Genomic DNA, 21,724 nt, shown 5'->3' with positions numbered 1-21,724 from the left:
TTAACCACATACCATCATTATATGAGGGTGACGATGGTAATGGATGAGGCTAGGACCCCAGTTCCTGAGGCAAGTAGAAGACCAATGTGACAGTAATGGCAATGAAGGAAGCCATTTCCTCACGGTCTCCCTCTCTGCTCATCCACCAAAGCCAGCAGAAGGCTGGTCTCTACTTCTGAGGTCACTTCTGCCCTCTCCTCCAGGGGCATCCCAGAAACAAAGCAAAAACGGCCTCGGAAGTCAGATTTAGCTCCTGGAATCCGGCAGTGGCATTGAGGAAGTTTGCTCTACGGCTCTGGTGGGGTCCGGAGGGAAAATTAATCAAGATCCCAGCTCGGCTGCCGTTTCCCCATCATGGCAGTGGCACTACCCCACCTCTGACTTCTTTGTCATCCCTGGACCTGTGAGATCATCTTTCCAGGGCTTCTGTTTTAGGTCAGCCAGGGCTCCAAATCCCTAAGAATGCCCGAGCTCCTCTTGGAACGGGAACCGTGTTTCCGATTGGAGATAGAGACTTGGTACCAGGGAGAGTGTCTTGCTCAGCTGTCTCCACTGAAGACTCCTATGGCCAGAATTTTGTTTTTGATTTATCTTGTTCATGTTCGGTGTGTGTCCGTCATCTCTGTCTGTCGCTTTTTCTCTTTTCTGTGTTCTGCCTCTCTGGCTTTTTCTCCATCTGCCCAGCTCACTATCTTCCTTTCATGCCCTTTACTTTGGGCTGGCCTCCAGGAAAGCCCACTCTCTCTTGTCTATAGGCTGGACATCATTTCTCTCCATACTCAAACCCAGCAGAAGACAAAGGAGGCCCAAGCTCCAAGAATTAACACCTCTACAACTGGTTCCTAGTCTTTCCCAACTATACCATGGGCACAGGATCGGGGAATGGGGAAGACGAGCGGTAAAGTAAGGGTGGGTCCACTGCCTTAAAGAACGGCTCTTGGAATTTTACTAGATATGTTCAATTATTAAAAATGAGAAATTAGTAATTATAAGGATGATGCGACAGAACTGATGTACTGATTTGTGGTGCCTTGAGATACAGATAGTCTATATGTCTAAGAAATTGTTGATGTTACTCTAATCCCGAGAACAAGGCTTGCCCTAGATCTTGCCACGATTAAGGACACTTTGGTATGAGGCTAATTTGAACATGGCACGTGGCAGGGTTCTGCCACCAGGCAGCCCTCCAAATTTAGCGTGAGCCAAAAGATGATGGCAGAGAGCGTGTAATCCTTTTTCAGCCTGGCCCCTCCCCCCAAAAGTCTGAAGTGGCATAGCCTAGTGGATAGAGTATGGACCTGGGAGTCTGAAGGACCTGGGTTCTAATTCTGGCTCTGCAACCTGTCTGCTGTGTGACCTAGGACCTGTCGCTTCATTTCTCTGTGCCTCAGTTACTTCATCTGCAAAATGGGGATTAAGAATGTGAACCCCATGTGGGATATGGACTGCGTCCAACCTGATTAGCTTGTACCTACCCCAGGGCTTAGTACAGTGCCTGACACATAGTAAGTGCTTAAATACTATTAAAAAAAGTCATAGATAAAGAAAGCAGGTAGTTTATCCTGCCTCCCATCAGACACTAAAGGCTGCTCAGTCTCCAGTTACTGAACACTTCTCTCCTCTAACTAAGCAGAACCCTGACTAGAAAACACTGAGAGAAATGCAGTAGGGCAAACTGCCTTCCCTCCAATGATCAGAAAGGCACAGTTTTGCCAGACGATATATCATTTAACGGTCCAATAAAATTCAGTCAAACTAAATGAACACTTTGGACAATCCTGGCCAGTCCAATTTTGTATTTTAGATCTTTTCTTCTTCTCATGATTGTTATTTTTAGCGGTGGTGGTTAGAGAGAGAGGTACTTGGTAGCCATGAAAAAAGCATTAGAATGTCATTTTTAGAGTACAGTATCTAAATATCAAGCTAGAAATAAAACTTGTCATTGACCAGATGGGAAATTATTTTGTTGCGATGTACACCAGCCCTGGGCTCTTTCAACCTATCACAAATGGAAATGTACAGTGGAGTGACTCACTCTGAGGAAAAATAAAATGTTACAAACATTCCTCAGTCATCAAACTACCAGCAATAAATGTATTGAGAAGTTTGTGTTGGACATATGGAGGAGCATATGTTCTCTCATGCTACTAGGCTTGTGGAGCTGCAAGCAGAAACTGAGTCTCATAAAGAGACACAAAAAGGTGAACTATATATGTCTGTGTGTGAGCGTATGAATATGTGTATGCATGGGTGAGTGTATGAGTGTAATTTTCCAATGAAAGAGAGAAAATAAAAGTTTTGTGAAGTCTTATTGGCTCAAAGTCCTATGAGATTTTTGTTTTTAATTGCTTGCAAATTTTTACCTGCTTTCTTCCTATTAACCAATCAGAAACCAAAATGACCTTGGAATTTGGAAGAATCATCAGAAATGACAGAAAGAGCTCAATTAGGACAAGTGCAGGGGATGCACGTGGGGAGGAAAAACAAATGAAACAAATATAAGCTGGGAATTACCAGTAGAAAAAGATCTATAGGGTCAGGTGTGCATTTTAAGAATCTTGAATAATTTTCCTGATTTGCCATTAGATTTTAATATAACCTTCTTAATTTTTTTGCCCTTAAAATTACACCAACGGAAAGATTGTGGATCTAGGACTAAGAGGACCTGGATTCTAATTCTGGGTGATCTGGGACGAGTCACTTAACTTCTCTGTGCCTCAGTTTTCTTATCCGTAAAATGGGGTTCGATACCTGTTCTCCTACTTAGACTGTGAGCCCTATGTGGGACACAGACTGAGGGGCTGTGAGTGACCTGATTATTTTGAATTAATCCCAGTGCTTATTTGGTAAATAGCAAGCATTTAATAAATATCATGACTATTATATAATTAGACTTAGTGAGTCACTGTCCTTAAAAGGAAAGAACAATAATAGCTGACTAAAGGAAAACTCTAAAAGCTCTATTTTTTTTGCCATGATGGTAGTAAAAAAAAATCAATAGTATTTTATTTACTGAGCACCCACTGTGTGCAGTACACTGTACCACACACCTGAGAGAGTAGAATAGAAGACATAATCCCTATTCCTCTAAGACCTCACAAACCAAAGGTGGGGGGTGGGGACGAGGTACTAAATAATTTATATTATCAGGAAGATGTGCTTAAAGCATGTAAGTCAAATATGTAGAAAAGTAGTTTTTGAGGTGGTGAGCACATGTGAGATAACATGATTCATTCATTCAATCATATTTATTGAGCCTTTACTGTGTGCAGAGCACTGTACTAAGTGTTTGGGAGAGTACAATACAAAAATAACCAGATACATTCCCTGCCCACAGTGACCTTTTGTTGAAAGGACATATTCTGGAAAGAAGAAAAATTAACTGGCGAAAGCATCCTGGAGAAGGATTTCAGAAGGGCTTTGAAAAGGGGACAAGCTGAAACGTGGTAGATTTCATGGATGAGAAAGTGATATAGCATGAACGTTTGTTTTTGAAACATTATTCACTACAGAGCTGAAATGATGTCTTAATTCAAACGCACCAGATTCCCGTGAACTATGAGATCAATTGAAATACAATTTTAAATCGATGGATAAAACAATCTGCCCCACTACAGATGCGATGTCTATGATTAATAGTAATAATAATAACAATACTAATAATTGTGCTATTTAAGTGCTTACTATGTGCCAAGCACTATACTAAGCACTGGGGTGGATAAGGGCAAATCGCGTCGGACACAGTCTCTGTCCCACGTGGGGCTCACAGTCTCAATCCCGACTTTACAGATGATGTAACGAGGCACAGAGAGGTAAAGAAACTTCCCTAAGGCTACACAGCAGACAAGTGGTGGGGTCTGGATTAGAACCCATGACTGTCTGACTCCCAGGTCCATGCTCTGTCTTCTTTGCCAAGCTGCTTCCCTGGTTATTAGGAGATTTAGAGTTACTCACCTTAGTAAAGAAGGAAAGAAGTGGGCTATGGATGAAACCCAATGTAATGGCTCCTGAATACATAGATCCGAAGCATGATCATCAAAGCCATTCTGGAATGTCCTATTAATATATAAACAATTAGACATTAAAAATCAACCAATCGAGGTATTAATTGAGGGCTTCTTATGTGCAGAGCACTGTAATAACCACTTGGGAGAGTACAATACAACAGAATTAGCAGACACATTCCCTGCTCATAAAACTGAACAATATCTTTACAACAAACTGAAAAATATTAAAATCTTGGCTGCAGAACTACTATTGTACTCTGTTTTGGTTTTGATTTACCATGGAAAACTCTGGAAATTGCAGAATATTAGGCACATCTGTCCTCTAGAAGGAAATGAGGAACTGTGCAGACCTTATTGCCCTCTCAGGTGGGAGAGTGATTGTGTGCAACGCTGAATGAGGAAGGGAGTTGAGCCTCCCTGTCCCCCCTTCTTTCTACCATCCTGGCAGATGGACAAATAGCACTCTGACAGCCTAATTATCCATCTCTGAAGAAACAGGCAATGCAGTATCCTTGATGGGTAGCTAAATTGCTCTAGGTGGGAATCCTCATAAGTGTAGCCCTTTTAGTCTTCCAGAGTCTGGGTTGACTGGTACACCTCTGCCAAGTAACATGGATGGAGAGCAATTTTATTCTCTCCTTGTACTGTTTGGTGGGGATGGAGGGCGGGGGGAGGCAAGTAAGCTCAGAGTTGTTTGACAAGACTTCATGTCTTCCCATCTCCCCATTCCTGAGAGTAGAAGAGACAGGAGGAGATGAGGTGTGATTCATTCATTTAATCATATTTATTGAGCACTTACTGTGCAGAGCACTGTACTAAGCGCTTGGGGGAATACAACAGACACATTCCTTGCCCCCAATGAGCTGCATTGATCTTATTTTATTACAGTGAAAGGAGACATTTTGTCATGCCTTCATATTTTCCCACTCGATGTGGAAATCAGCGTATCATGTTATACCCTCTGACCTTAGGAAGTAGACATGGTTCTCTCAAAAATGAATTTCATCAAACTTGCTGAAAATAATCCTAAAACACCTACAAAATATTGAATAAATGCAACAGGAAACCCATCCTGAATTTCTCACATCAAAAGATCATTTCCAGTTTTAATCAAATCACCTCCTTTCCATTCCTGGATTTCCTGTTTCACATATATTCAGTCATTCATTCATTTGTATTTGTTGAGTGCTTACTGTATGCAAAGCACTGTACTAAGTGCTTGGGAGAGTACACTATAACAATAGGTGACTGACTAATGGTTTGTGTTCCATTACTGTTTATGGCCTACTTGCTATTCCATTTGGGACTTTGCTCGTATGACGGAGTTTTAATTAGGATTAAAAAATAAAACCTTAGCACGTATGCCACTCTTTATTTTCAATTTTAACCAACAGACTTTTTTGTGCTTGTAGGCTAGTTACCAAACCTACAAGAGAAAACAGGCAAAGCATCTCTTTAGGGGCTTCAGAAGATGAAGCCGAATAAACTAGCGTCAGAGCCAAAACATGTGACCGGAACATTTATTCTGTAATATTTTCTTATATATACATATATAGGTATATATATCCAAGAAAATATTATAGCCAGAGTCTGGTACACATCTTGGGCTTGGAATATATAATGACAATGATGGTATTTGTTAAATGTTTACTATGTGCCAGGCATTAGAGAGAAGAATGATTTACATCGATGAATATAAGCTTCTTAATGACTACTAGGGCCTGGGGAGTAACAGGAGAGCAGGTAATGCCTGCTGATGTTTATGGATGGTCAAGAGTATTTTCTAAATTGACATTTGTTTAGCAGAGTACTTCAGAACTCCCTTAATATTAAGCAGGTGGCAGAAATGAGTTATGAGTTTTGGGACAGAAAGTGTCTTGGAAAATCTCAAAACTGACATGGAAACCTGCAATTGCTTTAAGGGGGCCTTTTGTCTGCTTTTGACTGCATCTCCCAAGACAGAAAAAACAACAGTGTGTTTACACATAAAGGAGAACTTTTTCAGTGCCGTTAGCTGTAAGACTGTCCAATTCTGGCAACCAAACTACAGTGAGAATATTTGCGCCAGAAACTGAAACTCTCCGATTCCTCTATGAGTTGCACAATAACACAGATGACAGAGAGATCACTTTGCCTCTAAGAATTTTATGGCAGTTAGCTCTATTCTCAAAAGCAGCAGGGTTTGCTGGGCACTTAATTTCTCATCACCATCATCAATGGTATTTATTGAGTGCTTACTGTGTGCAGAGCACTGCACTAAGCACTTGGGAGAGTTCAATTTCTCAATGAGACCTCATGTTAGTTCCACTTTTTGGAGAATACGAAGGAGTAAAAATGCATCCCTCAAGCCTAGTTTGGCTAAGGTTGCTACAAGATGCTTCCTTGTAGGGCTAGAAAGAAAAGGTGCTGTAAAAAAAAAAAAGAATTTTTAAATAAAATACAGTTGTAAAAGCTGGAGCATTTTTGTCTCGCAAGGCACTACAGCATTTCTATCTGGCATGCTGTAACGTTTGCATTTTTCTACCTAAGCACATAACAGAATGATAGCCAGAATGGAGGTGCTATCTCTGTTACACAAATTTGCTAGCTGTCACTGGCCCAGCATAGTAGTGGAAACTGACCTGTTGCTGCTGGTTGCCCCTGAGGCAGGTTGTTTAGTTTTAGCTTTATTACTCACTCTGCCCTCCTGACACATATATGCTCAGGCCACCCCATCTACTTTTTACACTTGAGCTCCTGAGGCTACGATCCTGGAAAAACCAAAGCCACCATGAGGACTCCAGCCTTGAAAGCCCAAATTTACCCAGATTATTTTTGAATTGTCCTGCCTTTCTCAACATTATCCTTGTTTCTGCAGAAAGAGCTTGGCTTAGTGGATAGAGCCCGGGTCTGGGAGTCAGAGGACCTGAGTTCTCGTCCCTGCCCCACGTGTCTTCTGTGTGACCTTGGGAAAATCACCACTTCTCTGGGCCTCAATTACCTTAAGATTAAGACTGTGAGCCCCATGTGGGACAGGGACTGTATCCAACCTCATTAACTTGTATCTACCCCAGCGCTTAGAACAGTGCTCGGCACATAGTAATGATTATAATAATCATTATTATTATTCAAATCTGCTGCAAGGGTCCTTCAAAGCTGCAGATCAAGAGACATGGGGCTGGTGTGGATTAGGGGAGTGGATGAAAGCTACGGCTGGAAGGGGACTGTTAGGATCACTCATTCAATAATAATAATAATGATTGTGGTATGAGTGATTACTGTGTGCAGAACACTATATTATGCGCTTGGCAGAGTACAATATTACAATGAGCTTACAGTCTAGGATCAGAGACAGCTGCCGAAGTATTACCTGTCTTTCCCTGCCCTAATCTCATCTTCATTGTCCATGGTTTTGGGAATCCCAGATGGCATGAGCTGGAATGGCTTGGAGGGCAAGGACACCTTTCTTGAGTAACGGGATGATGTATTAGTCATTTACCGCATAGAGATTTTGAAGAGAGTTGGTCTAGGAATTCATCTCAGCTATTTGAAAAAAGATGATTCCGGTAAAGGTACTGACCATGCCTATCTTAAATTCCAACAATCAATTTCTGCCTTCTTTACTCCACTGAAATTGGTCTCACTAAATCAATTTATTTAGTAGCATGGCAGGAGGGTTATGAATTTTTCCAGTATGATCTACCACGCTGACTTTTGAGGTGTACGTCAGATTCACCGATGGAATTCTTGGCCGTGTGAGCCACCTTGAATCTGCTGGCCCTAAGACTTTCCAATTGTCTTAGGCTGGCTTTTCCACAACTTAAAAGCCCATATATTTCAGAGTCTGACTTCCTACTGATATTTTAGGAGAAATATTTCAAAATGATATGAATTGGTTCCTTCATAATTTTATGTTCTATCATCTTCCCTAACAGGCTGGCAGGGATGAGAGAGTGTGAATGGTGCTACTCAACTTACTATTACTAGAATGAATTCCTCTGAATAGATTCTTGGTACTGAGATAAAAGAATCAAGGCTCAGCTGCTTTTCTTGATGAGAGATTACACCATAATTACAACTTTCTGCTTTTGCTTAAGATGTCGTCCGTCTTAGAAATCGGTACTAGGTTCCTTGGAAACTTGAAATTTTCCTTTTTGTCCACAAGCTACAAAACGGGTTTAGGATCCCCTTTTTCCAAACCCAGGGTAAACTCCAATATAACTGATCGTTTTAACTGTTGCTACTCAAGTGCTACAAGTTATAAGCATTTTGGAAATATCCTCAGTACATTTTCTAAGCCTTAGTGGACCTCATTGAGAGCTTCCCTGGAAGTAATAATAATGTATTTGTTAAGCGCTTACTATGTGCCGAGCACTGTTCTAAGCGCTGGGGTAGACACAGGGGAATCAGGATGTCCCACGTGGGGCTCACAGTCTTCATCCCCATTTTACAGATGAGGGAACTGAGGCCCAGAGAAGTGAAGTGACTTGCCCACAGTCACACAGCTGACAAGTGGCAGAGCTGGGATTCGAACTCATGAGCCCTGACTCCAAAGCCCGTGCTCTTTCCACTGAGCTACGCTGCTTCTAACCTGAAGTCTCTCCCTGTATAATATTCTAATAGTACTAGGTTGTCAAAGATCTGCAAAAGGGAGAGTTTAAAGACAGCACTCATTTTCCAAAAGGGTTTTTATTTTTAGGAAATTAATTTAAAAATCATATATTCCTGCTTTGGGACTTAGTGGTCTAATACCGAACTCATAAAGGAAAATATATTTAGTTTGGCCAGCACAACTACACTGGGCTAAAACCACTCACCTTCCCCTAAAAAAACTGGTGAAAAACACACTACTACAACTGCAAATTTCATAGAGATTTTTGCAAAAATAGTCATGTCTTCTTCTGACTTATCCCACGTACATCCCCTTGATTCTATTTATCGTGATAATGTTGTCATGTTCTTGTTTTGTTCTGTTTTGCTCTGCTGCCTGTCTCCCCCGATTAGACTGTGAGCCCATCGTTGGGCAGGGATTGTCTCTATCTGTTGCCGAACTGTACCTTCCAAGTGCTTAGTACAGTGCTCTGCACATAGTAAGCGCTCCATAATTACTATTGAATGAATGTACCTAAGTGCTAAGAACAAGTAACGTGAGATGGGGTCCCACTTCTCTTCTAAAATGCAAGTATATCGTAATGTATTAGCATTCTGAACTCAAGGCAAAATATGCAAATTAGCAAACTCTTGATATTTAACCAGGTTCAATTTGGTTTTAAGAGCCAAAGTTCATATCCTTTTTGACCATCTTTTTCGGCAGGCCGGCATTATAGGGAGACTAAATCACAGAGAGCCTCCAGTAGCCGCACCTCTCCAGATAGGGCATCGGCGTCAATCTGGCCGTACTCCTGACCAATCAGATGGGCCACCCACCTATGCAAAGTTTGATGGGAAGAAATGCTTGACTGAATGGTCTCAACCTAATGCTTTTCAGTCTTTTCAATATGAAACTGTGACAAAATGTACTATTAGAAAAATCTTCTTATTGTCAGTTAACGAGGCATATTTTTTAGGACCATTAAAGAATAAATGGATTCTGAAAAAAAGTCAAACTGATGTTAATTGGGCCCCTTTTGCAGCCTTTGCCATTGTGTTAAATTATCAGTAATCTTACCTACTTTACAGTTTAAATTTGGAGAGTGGGTTTGAAGATCACAGCACAATGAAAAGTCAGAGATTTGAGAGCTTTATACATTTTACGAATGAACAATAATGAAAAGCACTCCTCTTTGATAATCGTTACTCAGATGAACACATCGGAGTTGAAATTTTTCTATTAATCTGTGACAAACCATGAAATTCAATATTTTTTACCGTGACCCATCCATGAAATTTGTTTACTTTGTTCATGGATTTTCACAGGCTCTTATTTAAGATTAAATGATCCACTGGACTATAAGCAGGACAATTTTTTGATCTAAAGAAAATCAGTTCAGTTTACAGAGATTTATTTTAGGCCTAGGATCTTGGGTTTTTTGTGATTGCAAAACATTATGTATAAAACCCTAAATTCATGGCAACTTATCTCGCTGTCTTTTGTCCCTTTCTGAAAGGGTTCTGCCATTTCTTAAAGGGCTATTTAACCCAAAGGTTGTCAGAGGGAGCAATCTGCATATTGTTTACCTCTCTAAAGCCAGATATTAAGTCAAAATTCTAGCGAAATTACCCTGGCCTTCTCTAGAACAAAACGTGCTGTGAATATTGTTTCCCTAAAATTACCGAATGTGTTGCTCTTCCTAATAAACTTTAAAAGCTGAAGAGATCTTCACCACCCACACTAGCCAATTCTTTTTCTGGACTCCTGCTGGGCCTTTCCACCTTGTGGAATGTCTTACGGTGGTTCTGTGGTCAGAGTCTTCCCCTCGGATGACACGACCTAGAAGGCATTCTCCTACTTGCAGAGCTGAGACCCCTGCGGCCTGTGGATTACCAAAGCTATTCTCTTTCTACTGAACTATCACATCATAATACACAGCCCTTAGCAGATGCAATGTTCAGATATGCAAAACTCCAATGTCGCGGAGATGGGCAGAGTCAGAAGAAAACTCCTTAACACTCCAGCACAATTCTTTTCAAAAGCCTTGGTAAAGAGACGTTTGGAAGACCTGCTTGAATTTAGTAAAATCAACTGGAATTTAAATTCCTAAGTTTTTTTCCACCCCCCCTCTTGAGAAGGGAAGGAGAAGAAAAGGAGAATTAAGGAAAATAATATCCTTATTTACCCTGCTCAGGAAATTAAAAAAAAATTATTGCTACCAGTTCTTGACAACAGGTTCTCCCCCTACCTCCAAGGACTCAGTCCTACTCCAGACTTCCAGGTTCTAAATATCAAATATTATATTTTATACTGTATTGAATGAGGGTGCCACAACAGGCAGCTTTTCAATGAAATCATATTAAGAAATCTATTTGACTTAATTTGTTGTCCGAGTCATTGCTTTTCTTACTAAATTGAAAAAGCAGAAAGCAAAGAGCAAAGGAAACATGATATTTTTTCACTTCACTCTACTTGCTAGATCTACTTGCACTACTGACTATGAAAATATCTGCAGTAACTATAATCATTTTGTCATATAATGATTTTGTCATCTAATTTTGTCGTATTTTGTCACATAACTGAAATAAAAATATTGAAATATGTGATAATATCTACAAATTCTTTGGTCACTTGTTATAAATAATAAATGTGATATTGTACTTACTCATATAATTTTGTTAAGGGTGATGTTAAGATAACCAGAGTAGTAAAAAGATTGTTGCAGTGAGTGTGGATTTTAATTATATCATCATCTGTATCTTCATTAGGATTCAGAAGTTGCCGTGATGAACTACAAACCGACCACAGCATACTTTCTGTGCATATAAGGATTGCTGTGACATCAAATCTGTAACAAAAATGAGAATATTTTGTGAAATCAAGTTAGCTTGGAGGGCTAAATCAGCTGCTTGCCTTTATAAAATCTGAACAACCCATATGCCTACATCAATGGGCAAGATGTGGCAGGTCAAGAAGTTTCAAAAAGAATGCCATGAGAACCTGGATTACGGTGAAAGGCCAAAAGGATAACCATGTTCATTCATTCACTTATTTATTGAGCGCTTACTGTGGGCAGAGCACTGTACTAAGGGCTTGGGAGAGTACAATACAACAAATGAAACTATGGAAACAGATAATGCTTTCCAGTGTCTTGGTGTAAATAAAGGAAGGCCATATGAAGGACTTGCCAGAGGGTCCAGTGACAGGGCCCACGATTACTAAAGGACGAACTGACACTTTCAAAGGGGATGCAGAAAGGCCGGTTAGAAAGGTTAGAACTTTTGGAAATCATAGATACAGTTGTCAAGCACTCAGTACAGTGGTCTGCACACATTGGGTGCTCAATAAATATGATAGATTGATTGATTTGTGAAAAATGAAACAGTCTACAAACTTCACAAATTCATTACATGATGGTGAGTTTTATGAGAAATTAATTCACTCAATATTACTTACTAAGCTCCTCTTGTATGCGGAGCACTGAATTAAGTACTTTGGAGAATAGAATACAAGAAGGTGTCTCAAGAATACACGCCTAGTTGCCCTTTGAATTCAAAGAAGACACCACAGACTGTGATACTCACTTGAGTGTAGATTTGGCTGAAAATATATCAATAATGTGTATATATATATACATATACACACATATATAAAGTTTCTCTTTATATAAGTATATATACTTATATATACATATATACACACACACACACATATAAGTATATAGGTATATAGAGAGTAGGAGAGAGCAAGCAAAAGAGAGTTGTCCTTCACATTCAAAGACACCACTGACTGAAATTCAACTATGTGTGCAGATATAGCCGAAAGGCCAATGCGGTACCCATATTCCCGGTTTCAGTATACATACAAAAAGATTGTCTATTGTGCCATTATGTTTAACGTTTATACCACCTGGCACCGTTTTCTCTTTTGCCTTCTCATCTCTCATTGCTTATGGAACTGTTCTTCGAAAAGAGCCACTCCTTTCTTGATGGCAGTATAACCTACAGGTGGGGGCCTATTAAGACTGGGTATCCATGCTCAACCACTGCAGGACAGCACATGCCAGAAACCCCAATTCCCACACGGTCAAGGACTGAGTCACAGATGAGTCTTTTGGAAATAAGAATTAAGAAATCTAAAGCCTGTAGACTGAAAGCTCCTTGTTGGCAGAATTTTAATCTACCACTTTATTGTATTGCACTTTCCCAAGCACTGAGTATAGTTCCCTGCACAGAGTAAGTGCTCAAAATTAATGATTACTCTTCCTGTACTTGTTAAGCAAATATTATGAATCAAGCACTGTTCTAACTGCTGGGGTAGATACAGGTGAATCAGGTTGGTCTCAGCCCCTTTCCCACATGGGATTCACAGTTCTAGCAGGAGGGAGAACATGTATTCAAACATATTTGCGGATGAGGAAACTGAGGCAAGAAAGAGTTAAACGACTTGCCCAAGGTCACAAAGCAAACAACTGTCAGGGGCAGGATTAGAACCCATTTCCTCTGACTCCCAGCCCCGTGCTCCTAGGCCTCTAGGCCACATGGCTTTCCTAAAGACTAAGGACTGCTGACGGTGTTCGGATCAGCCGCCCCCAGGACCAAAGGACATCACAAATGTGAAGAATATATTTACCATCTTTAGAACCCTGGAAGCAGACTGACCTATGGTTTGTAACTGTAACTAAGGACTGTTTAATTGGAGAAGTGGGGCATTTGAGTAATACTATTTCGAAAATCCAGTCCTTCACTTGCTTTGATCTGTTATTTTCCTTAGTCAGCTCTCGCCCACCTATTTCATCTAGCTGATCTCCTATTACAACCCAGTGTGTACATTTCTCTCCTCTAACGCCAACCTACTCGCTATATCTTGATCTCATCTTATCTCACGGTTGACCCCTTGTCCATGTTCTCGCTCTGGCCTGGAACTCCCTCTCCCTTCATACCTGACAGACCACTACTCTCTCTACCTTCGAATCCTGCCTAAAATCACATGTCCTCCAAGAGGCCTTCTCTGACTAAGCCCTCTTTCCCCTATTCAATCAATCAATCAATCAAAGGATTTTATTGAGTGTTTATTGTATGCAGATCACTGTACTAAGCTCTCGGGAGAGAACAATTTAAGAGTCCAACTCCAACCTTATATGGAGTTTTCCATTTATTCTTCAGTTTACAATTAAAAAAAATCTTGATCAGTAATTTCAACCATCTGGTAAAAAAAAAATAACATATTTATGAACACTGTACAGGAACTAAATATCCTGCAAATTGCAGCAGGTCATGTAAGCAAATGATCAGAAAATTATTTTCCTGCCTGAAAAAAGGCTACTGTAAGATATGTAACAATTCCAGAAGGTACTAGAAAAGAGAGGTACATAAGAAAATAGGCCAGTTCTACTAAAGACGTAGAACTTGCAAAAATTTCTGCTTCAAAGGACTAGTGTTCCCCAGTTTATTAAAATCAAAGATGAAATTCCAAAATTTCAACCTCAGTTGGTACTTACTCAAATCCCAGAATCTAATCTTTAATGTTGCTCCTCATTTCATATCCAAATACTTTTATGCCTGCTTTGTTCTGGGGCACTAAGTTGACTGGGCCCTCTTTAATAATCAGTAAAAGTAAAGAAAGAGAAAAAGAAACTAAGAAATATGAGGGCACAGAGTATTTTCAGAGAAAATTCCTTTCATTGATCTAAATTAATATATCTAAAGCATTTAAGAACATCAAGGCACTGGGGATCAGTTCCACTTTTTTTTTTTTACTAAAATTATCTTCTAGGAATTATAAAAATTACAAATGTATACACATTTGACAGATAAATCAGAATTAAATTGTATAGAATCTGAAATTATGAACGATTTAATCATTTGAAAATAAAGCTCTTAGAGATTACCTGATCTGTGGGGTTCTTTCATAACTAGGATTGGCCTGAGCGTATCTGCAGGCCAGCAGTTCCAGAGATTTCTCCAGCACTTCTATTAGAATCTCCTGGGCTTTCTTGGGGGGTAGAAGCGTCCACAGATCGTGATGGAGTGCACAGCAGAAATAATGCCACATCTGGATAGAGAATGAGCATCTTTCCCCCTGGCAAAACCACCACACATTAAACAATAGAATCACATCTTCCAAAATGTCAGCTTGGTTCCTGTGAATCTAATTAGTTCAGGCTGAAAGGAAATAGCTGAAGAGTTTGAGACACAAGATGACCAAGAAAGATTCTTGACAAGATGTAAAACATCTTTATTGACAAAGAAACACATGTTCTATTTCAATTACAAAACCAAATATTCTACCACGAAGCCAAACCACAAGCATTTAACCTACCCTATCCTTAATTAACCTACTCCTGACCCATGGTTTAAAACTTACTTTAAAACTTACCTGCTTTGTAGTTGCTCAACTAGTATTGCTAGTTTAAGATAAGCTTCTCTCTTTCAAAATACAAATTGAGTGATTTAAATGGTTTAAATACGTAAATTTCTCTGGCACTGTTTTTACCATCGACAAAATTGTACTGATGTTTAGGATTGGAAAATTCTGATGAAAAGGCAGGCGTAAAAGAATGTGATTGCATTCCTATAACTATGCACGTAATTAGGGGGACTGGAAAACTTAAAAAATACAGTAAGCTAGTTCACCTAAGATGTTTTAATAGCAATACCAGAAACCAAACCCTATAAGAGTATGATTTACAAGGCTCTGTAAAATCTGGGCAGATGTTATTATTATTACTTAGCATTTATAATGCATTTTATACTTTCAATGGGGCCAGATTTTCATTCCTTTCCACGCCTCTGCAGATCTCTTCCACTGACTGCAAAGGGAGTTCAGTGCCCAGCAAGTGCTCCATGGAAACAGAGAAGAGAGAATATGGCCTCAAGTGCTTTTCAACCATTAATTAGTTAACACAGTCTCATTGAGAGATGTTAGCAGGCTGGCCTCAATTTCTTCAAATCACATCACAAAATTACTAAGTATAAAAAATTTGGAAAATAGCCCTTTCTTCTAATAATGGCCTGGAACTTAAAATATTTTAAAAAACTACAGGACAAATTTACCAACTTTTTTTTCTACAGGCACTACTCTCACTCTCTTTTGTTCAAGGCTTTATACTTTTGAATTGCTTACCTTCAGCCTTTTGTAACCTCAAGAGTTGAGAGCTTCATATGAACAGCGTCTATTAAAACTTTTGCATATCTTAAATAATTAGGATCAAACCAACTTTGGAGAGCCAAAATTTAAGATAATGAAGAGGATGGGGGGATCTGCTCTGTTTCTAACTCACAGGAGAGATTCAGGATCTCCAGCCAGAATCTGGTTCTTATAAGGGTAAAAACGTACAATTGAAAATTCATTTATTGATAGCTTATTCTCTCTAAAGCTTGTTCGGATAGCATTTCTATTACTGAAATCACCTGCGCTCACTGAATCATTTGTTGTTTAGTGACTTTCAAGGAATCTTGAAACTACTATTATTTTTTGGAAGAGACTCTTTACTCAGAAGATTATCACCAAATCCATATCAAATGCATCTAAATCCAGTGGTCTGTATCATAATCCTCTTCAAACCCCACCAACTCTTTGAACCACCCTCTTCTCCTTGAAACATTATCCGGCCTTGACTTCTCTGACACTGACCTCTCCTTGTTCTCCTCTTCTCTCTCTAGCTGCTCTTTCTCGGTCTCTTCTGTAGGTTCCTCCTCTGCCTCCCACCTCCTAACTGTGGGAGTCCCTCAAGGCTCAGTTTTGGATAATGTTGGCACTTGTTAAGTGCTTACTATGTGCAGAGCACTGTTCCAAGTGCTGGGGTAGATATACAGGGTAATCAGGTTGTCCCAGGTGAGGCTCACAGTCTTTATCCCCATTTTACAGATGAGGTTACTGAGGCACACAAAAGTGAAGTGCCTTGCCCACAGTCACACAGCTGACAAGTGGCACACGTGGGATTCGAACCCATGACCTCTGACTCCCAACCCCAGGCTCTTTCCACTGAGCCACGCTGGATCCGTTTTCTTCACGTACAACCACTCCCTTGGAGAACTCATTCGCTCCCATAGCTTCAGATACCCTCGTAACGCAGATGATTCCCAAATCTATCTCTCCTGCCCCGACCTCTATCATTCTCTGTGGTCTCACAATTCCTCCTGCCTTCAGGACATCTCTGCTTGGGTTTGCCACTAACATCTCAAACTTTCCATATACAAAACAGCACTCTTCAGCTTCCCAACGAAATCTTGTCCTCCCCGTCAACGCTACTATCCTCTCCGTATCACAACCTTGGCATTATCCTTGACTCCTCTCTCTCATTCAGCATGGTGTAGTGAATAGAGCACGGGCCTGAGAGTCAGAAGGTTGTGGGTTCTAATCCCGGCTCTGCAATTTGCTGTGTGACCTTGGGCAAGTCACTTCACTTCTCTGGGTCTGTTTCCTCATCTATAAAATGGGGATTAAGACTGGGCCTCATATGCGACAGAGACTGTGTCCAACCTGATTTGCTTGTATCCACCCAGCGCTTAATACAGTGCCTGGCACACAGTAAGCGCTCAACAAATACAAGAATTATTATTACTATAGTTGCTGTTCAACCCAGCTATTCAATCTGTCACCAAATCCATCCATTTCTTCTCTATCCAAACTGCTACTATAATGACCCAAGCACTTACCATAACCTACCTCGACTACTGCATCAGCCTTCTGGCTGACCTCCTTGCCTCCTGTCTCTCCCCATTCCAGTCCTTACTTCACTCTGCTGTCCGGATCAATTTTCTATTAAAAAAATCTTTAGTCCACATCTCCCCACTTCTCAAGAACCTCCAGTGGTTGTCCATCCACCTCCACATCAGACACTTCTTACCATCAGCTTCAGAGCACTCGATCATCTTTCCCCCTCCTACCTTACCTCACTGATTTCCTACTACCATACTCACACACTTTGTTCATCTAATGCCTACTTTAGTCACTGTGCCTTGACCTCATCTATCTCACCAATGTCCCCTGCCCATGTCATCCTTCTGGCCTGGAACTCCCTCTCCCTTCTTATATGACAGATCCCCTCCTTCCCCCCACTCTCCCCATGTTCAAAGCCTTATTTAAAATCACATCTCCTCCAAGAGGCCTTCCCCGATTAAACTCTTTTTTCCTCCTACTCTTTGTCCCTTTTCCTCATCTATGGACTAGGATCCATATGGTTGAAGCACTTGTCATTCACCCCATAGCACTTACGTACGCACCCATAATTTATTTTCATTTTTGTCTCTCCCCTTAGACTGTAAGCTCCTTGTGGGCCAGAAACGTGCCTGGCATCTCTGTTGCCCTCTCCCAAGCATTCAGTACAGTGCTCGGCCCAGAGTATGCCTTAATAAACACCACTGATCGACAGCTTAGGAGTCACGGCTTGAAGTGACGGAATACAAAACTATACATTACTCCAAAATATTTCCAGTACATATTCTTAGCTTCAGTTTGCTTCCAACATATAGATGAATGTGTTTCTTAATCTCCACAAATCTGTAAATAGCATTAACAGTTATATCCTTAAAAACTTCTTAGCTTTTTAGTTTCCTATAATATGTCACTGTTAGTTTTGTGCAATTGTATAAATTTTACTACTTCCTGCTTACTTCAAATGATGATAATCTTCTTAACAAGGCTTTTCAAAATGTGTGCCACTACAACAGAAGCGAGAGTGTTTTCATTAAAGACCCAAATACGATTCAAAATTTTTTTCTGACCTGCTTCTTTATATTTGTTGTCATTTCAAAAAAAAAAATATTCTACGGGTAAACATCTGTTATTTTTGCAGACTCAGTAGAATATAAACAGATGTGAGCTTTTATTTAGATTATATATCAGGAGACAAGCAGCTGGGCTTTATTACATAAGCCACTCAATACTATCTTTGAACAGACAATTCTTTATTCTTTGACTATTGGAAAACAAGTTCCCCAAATTGCAACAGATGTCAGCTCTCCTCAAAGCTTGGTTTTAAAATGTAATCTGAACCCCTGCTGTACCACCAAACCAGCTCTCCAGGGCACTTCATTAGTGAGGTACCAACCCCTTCAACTTTCACACCGGGGCGGTTTAGAGACTAAATGTTTTAGGGTAGTGATGATGTGCTTAGGATTCAACTGTTGTCACCCCAAAATGGGCAGACACTGTTCTGTCTCTTGTAAATCCATTTAGACCCCTGTACACGGCTGGTGATCCTGCTATCTCTCTTCCTTGCAAAACGCCCTCCTAAGACAGTCCGCTGCTTCTGTTTAACCCATCAGTTGGAACGGTAGGGGAAGTTAAGGGAGAGCAGAGCCAAGGCAGATACTCCAGCTGCCAAAACATTGGAAAACTGGTGCTATTTATAGGTTTTTATTTGCAGTTTTTTTTTAAAAAATCAGTATCACTTTTATTTCTCCCAGCAGTGATAACTATGCACTAACTCTGCAATTAAACTGCAACCACTGACCATGTAAGTATATGGAAGCTTCCCGCACCATGTAATCACGGAGTAACTGTCTTCTTAATTCTGTCTTCTAAACTAGAGCCTTGTCATAAGATATAAAAGCTGCAAGTTACATGGTAATTTGATTGCTTCTAACTACGTGGTGACTTCGGTAATGATCCCCAGTTACATGTGAAAAAAAACTAACCACTCACCGCTACTGTATTCGGATAGTACATGCCTAATTTTCATTGAATAATAACGAATCGCCTACTCTGAGTTGAGTGATCGAGGTGTCATAGGTGGGACAACCTGATCACCTTCTATCCCCCCAGCGCATTAAAAGCATGAACATATGCACCAGAACTGAAAAATGTGCCCTCTGACACATTTCAAACCTAAAAATAGTATTGAATTGAAAAGTATTGAATAGTATTCAGAGAAGCAACGTGGCTCAGTGGAAAGAGCCTGGACTTGGGTGCTAGAGGTCATGGGTTCGAATCCCACCTCTGCCACTTGTCAGCTGTGTGACCTTGGGCAAGTCATTTAGCTTCTCTGTGCCTCAGTTACCTCATCTGTAAAATGGGGATGAAGACTGCGTGCCCTATGTGGGACAACCTGATTACCTTGTAACTACCCCAGTGCTTAGAACAGTGCTTTGGCACATAGTAGGCGCTTAACAAATACCAACAATATTATTATTATTGCAGTAAAATCTATTTGACTTGATCAAATGCAAATCTGGGAAGTATGAGTGTGGTTAGTCCTAAGAAAGGAGAGTCACTAACCTCATTTTCCTCACAGGCTATTAGCCTACCCTACGTTAGCTACATCCAGGTATGCATCCTGACTTCTCTCCCCTATCTTTGCTGTCCTCTGGAACGTGGGGGATAATAATAAACATAAATAATAATAATAATAAACAGAGAAGCAGCATGGCTCAGTGGAAAGAGCCTGGGCTTTGGAGTCAGAGGTCATGAGTTCGAATCCCAGATCTGCCACTTATCAGCCGTGTGACTGTGGGCAAGTCACTTAACTTCTCTGTGCCTTAGTTCCCTCATCTGTAAAATGGGGATGAAGACTGTGAGCCCCACGTGGGACAACCTGATTCCCCTGTGTCTACCCCAGCGCTTAGAACAGTGCTCTGCACATAGTAAGCGCTTAACAAATACCAAGATTATTATTATTATTATTATTATGGTATTTGTTCATTACTTTTATGTGGCAAGCACTGAATTAAGCACTTGTGTGGAAATTAGGTAATGAGGTAAAGCACAGTTCTTGTCCTTCATGGATCTCACAGTCTAAGGATCTTCTATGAAAATGAGGTTCCTGTTGACGGTGAAGCCACAAAGAAGAATAACAAGAATCTGACAGGACAGGGATGGTACTGTTTGTTCAAGTTTTCCACTTGCTATCCAGGTCTACATTTGGGGGATAACCGAGGATCCTGAAGTAAATTATTTTTGGACCAAAATTGGAAACCTCAGATGCCTTCCCCTTCCCAGTCAATTGGCCAAGGAAAGGTGTTGGCCATGCTTGCCATAGTTCCCTAATGTTATTCACAGCAACTGATTAAAGGTAAAATCACAAATTTCAGTCTGGAGAAAAAGGTGATTTGGAATACCTAAAGAGGCTTTGCTTAATTGATGAATTTTGAATTAATTCTGATCATTTCATTATTACGAAATTAGAAATGTTTCAGCCATCCCTGAAATCAAGGAAGTTTCAAACACTGTCATCCATGTATGTTATTAATGGAATTCTTCTTAGGATGGGGAAAATGAAGAAATACTGATAATGAACTATTTTTATGGGTGCCTTCTAGGTCTGGCTGAGTTTAATTTCAGGACAGAGTTGGGATTTTAAACTTTAGATTCAAGGTAAGTAGTAAGTTGTTGATGTCCAGATGTGTTATTTGCAACTTCCAATGACAAAGGAAAGTAGAAGAGAAAGAAGATACTTAATAATAGGTACTTATCAAATACAGATGTGTTGAAAGGGAAATAATGAAAGAAAAATGCAGTTCCTCCTACAATCATTTCCTTTGCGAAAACAAGTGCTGCACAGTTCTAGCATTGTTATCTTTTTTTTGGCATTTCTATGTTTCATTAGTTCCCTCTTTGTTATATATTTTAACCCCACTATAAAGTTAGTCTCATATCCAATTTTTGAATAGTATGAGAAACGAATTCTACCTGTGTCGTTTGTAAGGTGTATCAAAATAGTAGAATTCCGACAGCCCACATTTGCAAATACTCTTATGTTTCTAATCAGTCAGAAAGCAGGTAGGCAGTAAAACAGACCTGTGTAAAAAGGGAGGGATAGTAAACTTAACCTCACACCTCATAAAAAGCTTTGTAGTCATCCCAGCGGTGGCTCTCACCATCCTGTAAAATGCTTGTTGCACAAACTCTGTCACAGTAGTCAGTAACTTGAAACTGGAGAGTGCTGATGAATTCCTGATATCGCTGGACAGGCCCGAGGAATAGGGGTCTGTTCAGAGGGAAGGATCAAAGAGACAGAGATTTAAGGCCTGTGCAGTAGGAGGTAACAATCTCCAGTACTACAAATGGTTTTGATTATTAGATATCAATCATTGGTTTCCTCCCGGTACCGCCGTCTGAGCTCACATTCACTTTCAAACAACAACAAAAAAAGTTGGTCTTTGTTTTGCAAGTTCTTTGAAAATGTACATCTGCGATCTTGCAG

General features: G+C 40.2%; 1 protein-coding gene across 3 annotated transcripts in view; it reads right to left on the bottom strand.

Moving 5' to 3' along the window:
* The window catches only part of KIAA0825 (KIAA0825 ortholog), a 322,760-nt gene that overhangs the window by 190,435 nt on the left and 110,601 nt on the right, over positions 1-21,724 (bottom strand). For all 3 annotated transcript variants that reach the window (XM_029070144.2, XM_016226930.3, XM_001509052.5), the window contains exons 12-15: positions 21,358-21,508; positions 14,468-14,658; positions 11,243-11,425; positions 3,955-4,056 (exon numbers count right to left, since the gene is read on the bottom strand). In XM_029070144.2, the coding sequence (XP_028925977.1) occupies positions 3,955-4,056; positions 11,243-11,425; positions 14,468-14,658; positions 21,358-21,508 (627 nt within the window). The remainder of the gene's footprint in view (positions 1-3,954; positions 4,057-11,242; positions 11,426-14,467; positions 14,659-21,357; positions 21,509-21,724) is intronic.

The sequence above is a fragment of the Ornithorhynchus anatinus genome, chromosome 1, assembly GCF_004115215.2.
Source record: "Ornithorhynchus anatinus isolate Pmale09 chromosome 1, mOrnAna1.pri.v4, whole genome shotgun sequence".
Classification (NCBI taxonomy): Eukaryota; Metazoa; Chordata; class Mammalia; order Monotremata; family Ornithorhynchidae; genus Ornithorhynchus; species Ornithorhynchus anatinus.
Note: the sequence above shows the minus strand (reverse complement) of the source record. Positions and strands in the feature narration are given on the sequence as shown.